The following is a 15,385-nucleotide window of genomic DNA, read 5'->3' as shown; positions in this document are numbered from 1 at the left end:
ATTATTCGGACAATGGAAATACAATTTCTAAATTTGCAGATGACACCAAGTTTTTTGGGGGGTAGGCAGGTGTAGTTGATAGAGAATACAAGACAACATTAAGTGTGCAGAATTGGTGTTTAATTGACAAGATTAATTTCAGTAAGTGCAAGGTAGTGCATTTTGGTAGGAAGAATAAGGATGCCACATTCTGTTTGTATAATAAGACTAAATAGGGTGGAGCAGCAAAGGGATCTGGGGCACACATATAGACAACTAAAGTAATGAAGGTGGTTAATAAAGCCACCAAAAATACAAACCATGCACTGGGGTTCAATTTCTAGTGGATAAAATTGAAAAGCAGAGAAGTTATGCATTGAAACTTGGTTAGACCCCACTTGGGAGTAGCGTACAGAGATCTGGTCTCCATATGATAAAACGGCGTGGTGGCAATGGAGAAGGTGCAAAAATAGACTCAGAAAGACAATACCAGAATTATATTATAATTATATAATAATACCAGGTTATAACCATGAGGAAAGACAGAATTAACTGGGGCCAGAACAGTTGTTCTCAAACTTCGGACCACATAACTGGGCAAAAGATGGTATAGACCACTTGCCTGTTCAACCCCGCCCACTTTCACATGCCATAGAAATTGGGTCAGAATGGAAACTGGGTCAGAATTAATGGAAACTATAAATATTTTGCTGCTTTTGCACTAATTGTAATAAATTTGAACTCAATTTTATTCAAATCAGAAGCAAATTAATTCATGCCAGAAAAAGTATAGACCTTTTCATGTATTAAGAGAACATTTATCAGAAACATTTCTAATATGTTATAAAGTCACAATTTTCCAAAATTTTTTTATCTTACATCTAAATTAAATAAAATCAAGTGTAACAAAGCTTGCTTATATAAAACATTGTTGCTCGTGACAAATTCATGCCGCTAATGGGAGCCAGTCTTGGTCGTGTGACATCACTAGAGTGGTGGGGATAAGGGTTCTGACCATCGCATGGCCTCGGTCGTCATGGTGCGTGTCAGTGACTTGCATTTTGGATCAGCCTGTGGTGCACCTGGAGAACCCTCATGCATCACACTTTTGAGGACGACTGCTTGAAAAAGAGGATGTTGAGGGGAGAACTAATGGAGGCATTTTAAAAAATAGACATGGTGAAAATGTTGCCATTTGTGAGGTAGACCAAAACCAGGACATTCTATATTACATATATTAACTAAAAGGTATTATCAATAAATCCAATAGGGGAATCAGGAGAGACTTCATTACCCAAGGAGTGATAAGAATGTACAACATGCTATCAACTAGTGGTTGAGGTAAATAGCAGAGAGGCATTTACAGGAAAGTAGAGAAAGGATTGGAGGGGTATGCCAATAGAGTTAGGTGAAGCTAGTGTAGAGCACAAACATTGATAAGACCAGATAGGCTGAATGGTATGTTTCAGTGATGCAAAGTCAATGTCTCCTTCCCCCTACCTCCACCACTAGTTACAATAAGAGGGTAGATGCTTCTCTGCTGAGAGGGGAAGACAGTTTTGTGTACAGAACAGAACTGGAAAGTCATCTCCCTCCCTTGGCTAAGGAAATGAGTGGAATTTTATTTCATAACACTTAGAATCTTTTCATGTATGTACAGGTACCCATATAGATTTTTCTTTTCCCACCTACTTCCATTACTTTTAAATGTATTTCCATCCATTGTTTTATCTCTACCTTTTAGCCTTTTTTTGATTCCTTCACCCCACCCCACCCCTACTAGGGCCATCTGTACCTTGCTTGTCTTGCTTTCTACCCTTAATTAGCACATTCCTCAGATAACATCACAACCTTCAACACCTCTTTGTCCTTTTGTCTGTGACATATTTTGGTTATCTCCACCTATCACTCGCCCTCTATCCAGCTCCAGCTCTACTTGTCCCACCCCCCCTTAAACTAGCTTATATTTCACCTCTATTCTATTTTTACTTAGTTCTGTTGAAGGGTCATTCGGACTCAAAACGTTAACTGTGCTCCTCTCCTCAGAGGCTGCCAGACCTGCTGAGTTTTTCCAGGTATTTTTGTTTTTGTTTTGGATTTCCAGCATCCGCAGTTTTTTGCTTTTATCCATTGATTATCACTTGCTGCATTTTGCAGAGCTTGACAACTGGGTTCAGAAATCACATATCCAATACAAGGTTAAATACCCTACAAGAGCAGGATATTGGCAAACAAAACTCTAATGTCACATCTTATTGATAGAAAGCAATTATACTTAGGGGCTGCACACTGATCACAAATTCAGCTGCTTGTTCACTATATTTACACTAAGGAACGGTTTCCACAAAACCAGCTCTCAATATTGTAAAAATCACATTAACATTGTGGACAGCCTATTCCTACAGTAAATCACTTCTACTTAAACAAATATGCACACAGGCTTACACACAACACTAGGGGGCAGTGTTGTAGAGACCAGAATGACTGTCCGACACCCCTGGCAGCCCCCGACATGGCTACATACAGACCAGAATAAACTTCAAGCAGCAACTTTTAAGCTGCCAGTTTGGCACTAAGAAATAAAGAAAAAAAGGACTTGTATTTGTATAGCACCTTTCACAACCAGAAGTCTCGAAGCACTTCACAGCCAACAAAATACTTTAGAAATGCAATCACCGTTGCTAACGCAGGAAATGCAGCAGCCTATTTGAGCACAGCAAACTCCCACAAACAGCAATGTGATAATGTTTTTCTGATGCTGATAAGAGAAATATTGGCCAGGATACCAGGGATAACTCCGCTGCTGTTCTTCAAAATAGTATTGTGGGATCTTTTACATCTCTTTTCTCCACTTCCCCCTCCCCCCAAGCAGGCAGCTGGGCACTGGGTTTAACTATTCGGCCAAAAGACAGCACCTCCAACAGTGCAGCATTTCCTCAGTGCTGCACTAAGTATCAGTCCAGATTTTTGTGCTCAAGCCCTGGAGTGAAACTTGAACCTGGAACTTTGTAACCCAGGCAACTAAACTGGGTGCATAAGTGCAGCATTGAAAAACTGCACAAGACTCAAACACCCAACTACTGCTTGTTAGAATAAGAGTGGTTGACCTCATTAAAATCAGGGAACAAATGTTAACCCAATATTTCTGAAAAATATGTGTACACACACAACCTCTGACTTTTTTACCCCCTCTCCAGTCTTGTACATTACTTGACAATTGCTAAGCACCACTTAACTACTGAATATACAGATTTCTCAGTTGATGGTCACAGAGCGAAGTAGATCATACCCACCCGCACACTCCTGTTCGAATGCATAGTATCAATTTTATTTGATAGTTTTCCTTGCTAATGAGATATCATTCAGACAGGTGCAAACACATGCAGCCTCATTGAGGGTGCGAGTATCATAATCTATTTAGCTAACAATATCTTGTGGAAGATTACAGATATTAGTGTAACACCATTTTCTAGATCTTCCAGGGTGTGGGGGGGATGCTCTTTGCACTCAAGAATGAGCCAAAGCCAATTAATCAACTTTAAGTATGTGAAAAAGGAAATTCCTCCTCCATGTCTGAAAGGTGCATACTGTCACAATGTAAAGAGAAAAAAAATCCATATTTGTCCAGTGCCATCACATCTCCTAGCTGCTCCAAAATGCTTTACACAATAATCACTGAAATGTAGACAAACACAGGAGGCATTTCTGCACACACCAGAATCCAAATAACAATGAGATGATTCACCAAATTTTTTGGTGTTGGTTGAGGTTGAAGCCTTGGCTCCTCCTCAAAATGCCATAGAATCTTAACACCCTCTTGAACAGAGCATCATACTGTACTTGCTGTCTCAGGTTCCTGCTGCAGCAAAGATTCTCACCATGTACTCCTGGCCCAGCACATCTCAATGCTCTCCCCAAGAACCTGCATAGATTTCAATCCAAGCATCATGATGCAAATAAAACCTGTTCATGGTCTTCAATGTGTCACAGGTCTTTGACATCAAGGAGAAAGGGATTTTTGGAAACTCTTGGCAGAGTTTAGTTGCCCAGAAAAATATATCAAATACTATATACTGATGGAACAAGTTGAGTTGGGGTACTTTCTGATGTTTTCTCTATCAGGAAAAAAAACTCAAAACAAAGCACATACATGGCACCTATCCCACTGAACCAGGGTGGTCGGGATAAATGGAAAGTTAGAGACTGCAAGGACCCAATTAAACAATTCACTGATCATGGCCACTTCTTTGGTCTACGTTATAAGATCCCAGATCACCACCACCCGCAAGAACTACAGCCTACCCATCTGCCTGAAGAAACAGAGGTTGGGTGTGCACCTTGAATTAGATCATCACTGTTCATTAATATAGGGCTTAGTCCAACAATTTACTTACCAGGAAAGCCCATTAGGCATCTCTGAATCAAGGATTATGACAGTGTTGCAGTGTAATGGCACTGGACCAACAATCCAGACACCCAGGCAAACGCTCTGCGCACACTGGTTCAAAACTCACCACTGCAGCTGATGGAATTAGAAATCTGAAATTGAAAAACTCTAACCGTGACCACGAAACCATTGTAGATTGTCGTAAAACCCATCTAGTTCACAAATCTACCTAGGTACCGGAAACAACAACAGCAAACCCACGTCTGTCGACCTTGCAAAGTCCTAACTTCTGGTGGCTTAGGCAAAATCGGGAGGGCTGTCCCAAAGACAAATCAAAACAGCCTGACAGTCACGCTCATGGAATCATACCTTACAGACAATGTCCCAGACACCATCACCATCATCCCTGGGTATGTCCTGTCCCACCAACAGGACAGACCTACCAGAGATGGCAGCACAGTGGTGTACAATCAGAAGTGACTTGCCCTCAGCATCGACTCTGGACCATATGAACTCTAATGGCATCAGGTCAAACGTAGGTGAAGAAACCTCCTGATTACCACATACTGCACACACCCCCTCCTCCTCCCCACAGCTGACGAAGCAGTACTCCTCCATGTTGACCACCACTTGGGAAGCACTGAGGGTGGCTAAAGCACAGAATGTACTCTAGTTGGGGGACTTCAAATGTCCCCCCATTTGACATTTGAATGTGACCAAGAGTGGCTCAGTAGCATCACAACTGAAGAGCTAGCTGGACCCCAAAGAATATAACTGCTAGACTGGGTCTGCAGCAGGTGGTGAGGGAACCAAGAGGGAAAACATACTTGACCTCGCCCTCACCATCTATCCGTCGCAGATGCATCTGGCCATGACGGTATTGGTAGGAGTGACGGCCACAGAGTCCTTCTGGAGACGAAGTTCCAACTTCACATCGAGGACACCCTTCATCATGTATGGTACTACCACCGTACTAAATGGAACAGGTTTCAAACACATCTAGCAACTTGAGCGTCGTGGGCCATCAGCAGTAGCCAAATAATATACAGCCATAATCTGTAACCTCATGGCCCGGCATATTCCCCACTCTACCACCAAGCCGGAGGATCAATCGTGGCTGAAAGAGTGCAGGAGCAACACCAGGCATATCTAAAAATGAGGTGCCAACCTGCGTGAAACTACAAAATAGGACTACTTGTGTGTCAAACAGCGGAAGCATAAGCGATCCCCACAACCAACCGATCAGATCTAAGCTCGGCAGTCCTGCCACATCCAGTCGTGAATGGTGGTGGACAACTAAAACGACTCACTGGAGGAGACGACTCCACAAATATCCCCATCCTCAATGTTGGGAGAGCCCAGCATATCAGTGTAAAAGACAAGGCTGAAGTATTTGCAACCATCTTCAGACAGGAATGCCAAGTGGATGATCCACCTCAGCCTCCTTCCGGAGGTCCCCAGCATCACAGATGCCAGTCTTCAGCCAGTTCGATTCACTCCACGCTATAAAGAAATGGCTGAAGGCACTGGATACTGCAAAGGCCATGGACCCCGACAACATTTCAACAATAATACTGAAGACTTGTGCTCCAGAATGAGCTGTGCCCCTTGCCAAGCTGCTCCAGTGCAGCTACAACACTGGCATCTATCCAGCAATGTGGAAAGTTGCTCAGGTATGTCCTTGACAAATCCAACCCAGTCAATTATTGCCCCAGTCTACTCTCAATCATCAGTGAAGTGATGGAAAGTGTCATCAGAGCTATCAAGCGGCACTTACTCAGCAATAACCTGCTCACCAACGCTCAGTTTGGATTCCACCAGGGTCACTCGGCTCTTAATGTCATCACAGCCGTGGTCCAAACACAGGCCAAAGAGCTGAACTCCAGAGGCGAGGAGATTGACCGCTGTTGACATCAAGGCAGCATCTGACCGAGAGTGGCATCAAGGACAAGGCTGACGGGTTGCACCTGAACTGGAATGGGACCAACATCCTTGTAGGGTGGCTTGCTAGTGCTGTTGGGAAGGTTTAAACAAACTTGGCGGGAGGAGGGGTGGGATCATGAGGAGGTTCAGCTGGAGGAGGCGCACAGCCAAAATTAGAAGAGAGAGCAACTGAGTTTGGAAGGCATAGAAATTATAGGTCAGTTAAGGCATAAGGGAGTTTGGCAAGGTTGGATGGTATTTATTTTAATGCAAGGAGTCTGACGAATAAGGCAAATGAGTTGGCACAAATTAACACATGGAAGTATGATGTCATTGCTGTCACAGAGACATGGTTGAGAGAGGAGCAGGATTGGCAGCTCAATATTCCAGGATATAGGGTCTTCAGGTGAGACCGGGAAGGAATATTGATCAAGGAATCAATTACAGCAGTAAGGAGGGCTGATATCTTAGAAGGCTCATCAAATGAAGGCATATGGGTAACTGAAAAACAAAAAAGGAGCAATCACATTGCTGGGAGTGCACTATTGGCCCCCAAACAGTCAGAAAAAATTAGAAGAGCAGATATGTAGTCAAATTTCAGAGAAGTGTAAAAATAACAGGGTAGTAATGGTGGGGGGTTTCTACTTCCTCAACATTAATTGGGTTCGTCATAGTGTGATAGGTTTAGAGGGAGCAGAATTCTTAAAATGTATCCAGGAGAGCTTTTTAAGCTAATACGTAGAAGGTCCTACAAGAGAGGGGGTGGTCCTGGAATTAATTTTAGGGAATGAAGCTAGGCAAGTGGTAGAGCATTTTGCAGATAGTGATCATAACTCCATTAGATTCAAGGTTGTCATGGAAAAGGACAAGGATGGGACAGAAATCAGAATTCTAAATTGAGGGAAGGCCGATTTTAATAAGATCAGATATGATTTGGCCAGAGTGGACTGGAGCAGCTACTTTTAGGTAAATCTGCATCAGAGCAGTGGGACTCATTCAAGAAGGAAACAGGGTGAGTACAGAGCCAATATATTCCAGTAAAGACAAAGGGTGGGACCAACAAATCCAGGGAACCCTGGATGTCCAGGGATATACAGGATTGGATAAAGAGAAAAAAGGAGGCTTATGGCATATACCGAGGGCTCAAAACAGCAGAAGCCCTAGAGTAGTATAGAATGTGTAGGGGTGGGGTGGGGTGGGGGGGAACAAAAAGGAAATTAGGAGAGCAAAAAGGGGGCATGAAAAAACATTGGCAGGTAAAATAAAGGAATATCTAAAGTTATTTTACAAGTGCATTATGAGTAAGAGGATAACTAGGGAAAGAGTAGGGCCCATTAAGTGGTAATGTGTGTGTGGAGCCGGAAGACATAGGTAGGGTTCTAAATGAATACTTTGTGTCAGTGTTCACAAGTGAGGGGGGACGACGTGGGTATGGAAATCAGGCAGAAGGACTGTGATATAATTAAAGAAATTAGCATAGAAAGGGAGGACGTTCTAAGTGGTCTGGCAGGCTTAAAAGTAGATAAATCTCCAGGCCTGGATGAAACGTATCCTAGGCTGTTAAGTGAGGCAAGGGAGGAGATAGCAGGGGCGCTGGCAATAATTTTCAATACCTCTCTGGCCACAGGAGAGGTGCCAGGAGGACTGGAGGACAGCCAATGTGGTACCGTTATTCAAGAAGGTAGGAAGGGATAAACCAAGGAACGACAGGCCAGTCAGTCTAACCTCAGTGGTGGGGTAACTATCAGAAACAATTCCGAGACACAGAATTAATCTACACTTGGAGGCAGCTATTAATCAAGGACAATCAGCATGGTTTTGTTAAGGGAAGGTCATGTCTGACCAATTTGATTTAATTTTCCGAAGAGGTGACCAGGTGTGTAGATGAGGGCAATGCTTTTGACATAGTCTACTTGGACTTCAGCAAGGCTTTTGATAAGGTCCCACATGGGAAACTGATAACGAAGGTAAGAGTCCATGGGATCCAAGGTAATTTGGCAAATTGGATCCAGAATTGGCTGAGTGGCAGGAAGCAAGAGGGTGATGGTCGAGGGGTGTTTTTGTGACTGGGCGCCTGTGTCCAGTGGGGTTCCACAGGGATTGGTGTGGGGTCCCTTGCCGTTAGTGGTATATAAACGATTTAGACTTGAATGTAGGAGGGTCGATCAGTAAGTTCACGGATGACACGAAAATTGGTGGGGTGGTAAATAGTGAAGAGGGAGCCTTAAATTACAGGAGGATATAGACGGGCTGATCAGTTCCAAATGGAATTTAATCCGGACATGTGTGAGGTGATGCACTGGGGCAGTACAAACAAGGCAGAGGATTACACGATGAATGGTAGGACCTTGGGAAGTACCGAGAATCAGTGGGACCTAGGTGTGCATGTCCGCTGGTCCCTTAAGGTAGGACAGGTGGTTAAGGTGGCATGAGATACTTGCCTTTATTAGCTGAGACATGGAATATAAGAGCAGGGAGGTTATGTTGGAACTGTATAAAACGCTGGTTAGGCCACAGCTACATTATTGTGTGCAGTTCTAGAATCCGCATTATAGGAAGGATGTGATTGCACTAGAGAGTGCAGAGGAGATTTACCAGGGTGTTGCCTGGGCTGGAGACTTTTAGTTATGAGGAGAGATTGGATAGACTGGGGTTATTTTCCCTGGAGCAGAGGAGATTGAGGGGGGATATGATTGAGGTGCATAAAATTATGAGGGGCATAGATAGGGTAGTTAGGAAGGAACTTTTCCCCTTGATGGAAGGATCAATAATCACAGGGCATTGGTTTAAGGTAAGGGGGCAGGAGGTTTAGAGGGGATGTGAGGAAGAATTTTTTCACCTAGAGGGTGGTGGGAATCTGGAACTCACTGCCTGAAAGGGTGGTAGAGGCAGAAAAGGCTATGGGCCTAGTGCTGGAAAACAGGATTAGAATAGTTAAGTGCTTGTTTGACCGGTGCAGGCTTGATGGGCCGAAGGGCCTTTTTTTGTGCTGTAGACCTCTGATTCTAAGGAGCCTGAATAAAACGGAAGTCAATGGGAATCTGGGGGAAAAATGCTCTGCTGGTTGGAGTTGTACCTAGTATAAAGGGTTGTGGTTGTTGGAGGTCAATCACCTCAGTCCCAGGACATCGCTGCAGGAGCTCTTCAGGTGTCCTAGGCCCAACCATCTCCAGCTGCTTCATCAATGACCTTCCTTCCATCATAAGGTCAGAAGTGGGGATGTTCTCCGATGATTGCACAATGTTCAGCATCATTCGCAACTCCTCAGATACTGAAGCAGTCTGTGTCCATTTGCAGCAAGACTTGGACAACATTCAGGCTTGGGGTGAGTGGCAAGTAACATTCACAAGTGCCAGTCAATGATCATCTTCAACAAGAGAGAATCCAACCATCTCCCCATGAGATTCAATGGCATTACCATTACCGAATCCCCCATCTACATCCTGGGGGTTACCATTGACCAGAAACTGAACAAGCCATATACTGTAGCTACAAGAGCAGGTCAAAGGCTGGGAATTCTGTGAAGTAACTCACCTCCTGACTCCCCAAAGCCTGTCCACCATCTACAAAGGCACAAGTCAGGAGTGCGATGGAATACACTCCACTTGCCTGGATGAGTGCAGCTCCAAAAACACAAATTCGACACCATCCAAGACAAAGCAGCCCACTTGACTGGCACCCCAACTACCACCTCCAACATCCATTCCCTCCATCACCGATACAGTGGCAGTGTGCACCATCTACAAGATGCGTTGCAGCAACTCACCAAGGCTCCTTTGACAGCACCTTCCAAGCCCACAACCTCTACCACCTAGAAAAACAAGGGCAACAGGTATATGGGAAGACCACCACCTACAGGTCCCCCTGACTTGGAACTATCACCACCATTCCTTCACTGATGCTGGCTCAAATTCCTGGGACTCCCTAACAGCATTGTGGGTGTTCCTATACCTCATACTGCAGTGGTTCACCACCAACTTCAAGGGCAATAAAAATGCTGGCCTGGCCAACACCACCCACATCCCATGAAAAAAGTTTTTTTAAAAAATCAAAAATCTGCTCAACTCTTGGTCATCTTCAGAAGTGCACATGGTACAAACAGGAGCTGAAAATTATAAAACTATAGAAGTGATCCCGTCATATCTTCTATGGCTACAAGACCTGGACAGCTCAGCTTTGAGAAACACCTTGAAAGCTCCTACCTTTCTGTGCTATCACATATTAAAAAGCAAAATGAGATGAATGGTAATGACTCATGGATTTGATCAAGGTCATGCCAATTCAGACCTAAGTAACATGGCATACCCTGGAAGCCAAATTGCAACCTGTCCCTAATCATCATCTCTCAACTAAGAGGCCAAACATTACCAAATGCCATTTCAATTTTTTAAGTTCATATTGAAAATCAACTTCAAGATCATGTTAAATCCCGAAAACTTGGCTTAAGGAAACTACCATTTTGAGAAATGACAAGAGCTGCACAGAAAAAGCAGCAAGTGCACTGAACAAAAAACTTACCTGAGCCAAATGCAGTTGTATTAGCCTCTTGCTAGACAACTGTACAAGTACTTGGAGAGGAGATATCACCCCAACATTCCAGGCTATGACCTGATAGAGGGGTCATTGTTCAGGCATAGCCAACCATGGTATGGTGTATGCCACAAAGGAGTGTGTCCTGGCTCATAACACTGAACAGAACCAATCCATGTGACATGCTCCAATTACCAACCCACATGTCCTAAAAATCAAGACTAGGAAGTTGGCTCAATCTTTTCACTTGAACCAAAGTTCCCCATGTCAACTACAAGTAATATTCAGCTTGCTCTGCAAACCTTCTTTTCGTTATGCTCTTGCCTCCCCATGGGCCCTCATTTCACTATGTCAAGGCAACACCCCAACCACTGGCTGCAACTTAAGGAAATTAAATGTTGCACATAGATGTGCACACAAATTATTTCACACACGTTAGGGTAGAAAGTATAAAAAGTCTTACCTGCTGCAGCACAATTTTCTCTCTAGCTAACAGCAGCTCCAAACAGGAACTTACTCTAGAGATGTGTAGGAAATCTCTATGGAAATCTACAAGCAACAACCTGGGAGTTCTAAGTTAGTTCACAATCACATACACAATGCAGTTAATCCCATCCCTAGTTCTTCAAAACACTGGCTGTACTCTATCAAAAATCTGCAAATTTCCTGTGCAAAGTTCCTTCATACATCCATTGCATCATCATACGTCCACTGTTCATTAATAGTTTCCTTACCTTAAGCCAGCAAGGCATAATTCAACCACACAAAATGAAGCAGTCACACGTTCATCCTCACCATAACACTTCTTTAGAATGCAAAGTTTTGAGTCCTCCTTCCCAAGTATCTCCCCTTACTTTCATTCATGGAGGCGTATAGCTCTCTACCAGATTTTCCACTGTCTTATTTTTGTAAATCAACACTAGCCACTGTATTCTTATAAGATTCAATAATCCAGCTCAGCACCACACCAGCAAAAGAAACGTTAACTCTGTCTTCCTCTCCACAGATGCTGTCAGACCTGCAGAGTTTTTCCAGCAATTTTTGTTTTTGTTGTTTCAGATTTCCAGCATCCGCAGTATTTTGCTTTTAGCAAAAGCAGCCTAGCTGGGATCGCCGACACCCAGAGAACAAACAAATAAATAGTTAATAAGCCATTAAATCTTCAATCTGCAGCCATCTTATAAAAAGAATGTTTTTTGCAGTTAGTCTGTGTCTGTACCTGCACACAGAAGCTTGGATTAGCACACTGGGTACCACCAGAGAATTTAGTATTGCAATAACCTAGTTAACAGCATTCAGCATGAATTCAGAAAGGTTGGCCAAGCTCCTCAACTGCGAGGAAGTAACAAGAAAAAGTGGACCGTGCATGTCCAATGGTACCTTGACTTCTGAAAGGCTATTAAACTCAAAAGCTATGAGATTCATAGTAAACCATTGGAATGGAAGAAACTGGCTGAAAGGTAGGCAATGGTGAGCACACATTAGGGAATTTACATCATGGGGTGGGGACAGTACAGAAGTAGGGCTTACAAAGGTTTGGTGCTGATACCACTACAGTTTCTAATTTAGATGAATGTCTCCGGATTACAGAAACTTAATGCAAGGTGGTTAAATTTGCAGATGATAGCAATGAAGAGGAACAGCAGTATAAAAAAGGTAGCTCAAACTATAGAATTAATCAGGAGAAAATATGTAATGGACAGAATAACTGATGACATTTAACACAAGGCAAATGTCAAGCACTACACAAAAGAATAGGTGATAACACACTCCATGATTGGTGGTTAAATATCATAGATGAAGCTGAAAGAGACTGGGGGAGCCTTAGTAGACTATGATAAGCACATCAAGCCAATGCAGAGCAGCAAATCAAAGTCAATACAACATTGAACTACATAGCCAAAGCAATTGAATAAAAGTCAGATAAGGCAGTAATCAAACCGCATAGTGCTTTGCTCAGGGGACACCCTCAGCATTACATCTAGGTTTGATTGCCATAAGAGAGCAACATTTGAGCACTAGAGCCAGTGCAGAGACAAAATTTAGATGGTTTGTCCTAGCGTTAAGGATCACATTTATGAGAAAAATACTTCCAATTTTGGACTTCTCAGCCTACCAAAGAGAAGTCCAAGCAGTGATCTTAGAGGTGTGGAAGATAGTGTATTAAAAAAAAAATACAGGAACATTAAATTAAAGAACCTGGGGACACAGATTCAAATTAGAAAAGCGTACCGTGTTCTGCCATAGTGTCATATTCAACAGTGCAGTTGATTTTACTCAAGGTCAGAACAATCTTTTATCTCACACTTTTAAGGAGTCATCCATGTACATGTCCATCTGATTAGTTTCAAGTTTTATACTGCCTATCATATCCCATGACTGCTACTTTGTAAAAAAAGCCACTTGCTGAGTGAATTGCTGACAATATCCTCTTCGCCCTGTGAAGAACTTGAAATGATACTTCAGATTCGAGTTAGTCTGTGGCAAGATTCAGTTACTTTCATCAGGATTTCCTCCTCTTCACACAAGATCCTGGAACTGCCTTTTTCCCCCCTTAGTGTAAACAATCCTAGTTTTCTTGATCTCCCCTTGTAAGTATTTCAAGGTACACAATTGCCAGCAATCAGCAACATTCTTGTTTATCTTCTCTATACCCTCAGCAAAGCCTGGATTGTTCCCAATGTAGCATTTCACATGACTCACCGTCAGTACAGACATAAATGTAAAACTCATGCTGCAAAAAACAAATTCTCACAGTCTTCTTGATATCCCGGGCTACAAACACGTTGCCCAGTAACATTTACTGGTCCAAAGCATCGGCAACTAGCCAGAATATGTAGCATCCCAGTCTTCTGAGAAGCTTTAAAAATCTCGTGGTCCTTCGAAGTTTCTGGATTTTCTAGCATGTGCGCACAATAGAGAGGAAAAACTCAAGCATGCAGATTTCTGCGATGGAAGCAAGAGACGCTCTGAACAACTGCATAGTCAACAGCGATGCAAAAGAGAGAAAAATTGTTTGCAGCGAAGAATGCACTGGGTCAGGAAAAGCCTACGAGGCTGCGTTAAATGGCGGCTCCTACAACATTGCGCAACAGCCAAAGTTTCCCCCATTGAATCCTGCCGCCAAATGGAAGACCGCCAGCGAAAAAAACCCCACCTTTGGAAATAAAGAAAATCGCTGAAGAGGAGAGAAAAGAAAATTCGATAAAACATTAACATCAAGGAGAGCCCGAAATGTCTGCGCGGGTGCCCGTGCGCGCGCGCACGCACCGGGAGGGAGAGAGCGAGAGAGAGAGAAATTTCTAGAAACCGCAGTTTCTTCCAATCATTTTCGAACCCGTCGCCTCATTCGGTGTTGTCGGTTCACTCGGTAAAAGATCAGGTGAGAGAGAGAGAGAACAAAACACATATATGTTTCTTTGTCGAAAAAGCTACACAATTCAATTTTCATCGTTGAAATAATTGCGCTGGAACATGACAGTCTCGCAAGGCTACCGTGTGCTTCCACTCACGTGTAAGGAAGCCGTGCGGGATTTTCCTCCTCCTCCTCCCTAAATATTAAAAAAAGGAGTTCTTCACACTCCCCCCCCCACCACAGAAAAAACAAAATTAAACGACCGAAGTCAAATTTGGACAGATTATTTATACCCTTCCAAGCTGATGTAGCCCGCAAATGCAGCCGACAGAAACCCTCCTGGATTTGGGATTGAATAGACGTTCGCTGGCATTCTCAAACACATTGCGCATTTCGACTGCTAGAAAAAGTTTAAAAATTTAAAGTGTTGCAAGTCTCAATATTTTACCTTCCATGCCAATTTTAATCCAACATAAAGGGGCTTCCCTCCCTCCGTCCTATTCATTAAGTGATTTTTTTTTTAGCTGCAGCGGCCTAGGCTGGCGAAAAGGCGCCTAACTCCCACCGCCTGGCTTGCTCCCTCCCCCCGGTGCGGCGGATAAGGCGCCACTTGGCTGTTCGAGCCGACTATTAAACCATCACTTACATGGTTGCTGTGTGGTTAAAGCTCTACTCGGTTGTCGGGAACTCACAAAACCAAGTGGCGTCTGGAGAACCGCGTTATAGGTTTTTTTTCCCTCCTCTCCACCTCGCCCAGACAAAGTGACGCAGCGCACGCTGTTCGCTATGGTTACGGCGTTAATCGTGCGTCCGTGCGTCGCGCTGATTGGTCACCTCCGACGCCAGAGCCAGGCCAGAGTCTTGCCTCCCCTTACCCTAAGGTGTCAATCAAGCTTGCGCGTGCCTGTTTATACGTTCAGTCACGTTTTTACGTTCCAAGGTAATGAGTCAGGAGAAAATATTTACAGCAGTTCAGTTCACTTCTGGCACATGTTTTTTTGCCCCCACTCTTTCCAAATTAATTTCAAACCCCGTCTCCAAATTTCTTGTTTTCGCAATTCTTACGGTGATGAACGGCGTCCATTTTAGCTCCACTCCCGAAATTCTGCCACAATCTGAGCTGAGTCGACACTTTAGTGCTGTACTGACGGACTGCTGGATTGCCAAAGGGGCCGCCTTTTTAAGACTCCATGGTATTATTTGAAGATCTA

At 43.6% G+C, this 15,385-nt stretch overlaps 1 protein-coding gene across 2 annotated transcripts in view; it reads right to left on the bottom strand.

The window, feature by feature from the left end:
* ptges3a (prostaglandin E synthase 3a (cytosolic)) overlaps positions 1–14,978 on the bottom strand; it is a 29,667-nt gene extending 14,689 nt beyond the window's left edge. For both annotated transcript variants that reach the window (XM_078534612.1, XM_078534613.1), the window contains exon 1: positions 14,821–14,978. In XM_078534612.1, coding sequence (XP_078390738.1) covers positions 14,821–14,822 — 2 coding nt within the window. In that variant the 5' untranslated portion in view covers positions 14,823–14,978. The remainder of the gene's footprint in view (positions 1–14,820) is intronic.
* Between the last annotated feature and the right edge of the window lie 407 nt (positions 14,979–15,385).

This window comes from Cetorhinus maximus, chromosome X (genome assembly GCF_964194155.1).
Source record: "Cetorhinus maximus chromosome X, sCetMax3.hap1.1, whole genome shotgun sequence".
NCBI lineage: Eukaryota > Metazoa > Chordata > Chondrichthyes > Lamniformes > Cetorhinidae > Cetorhinus > Cetorhinus maximus.
The sequence above is the reverse complement of the archived record's forward strand: the minus strand, read 5'-3'. Positions and strand labels throughout refer to the sequence as shown.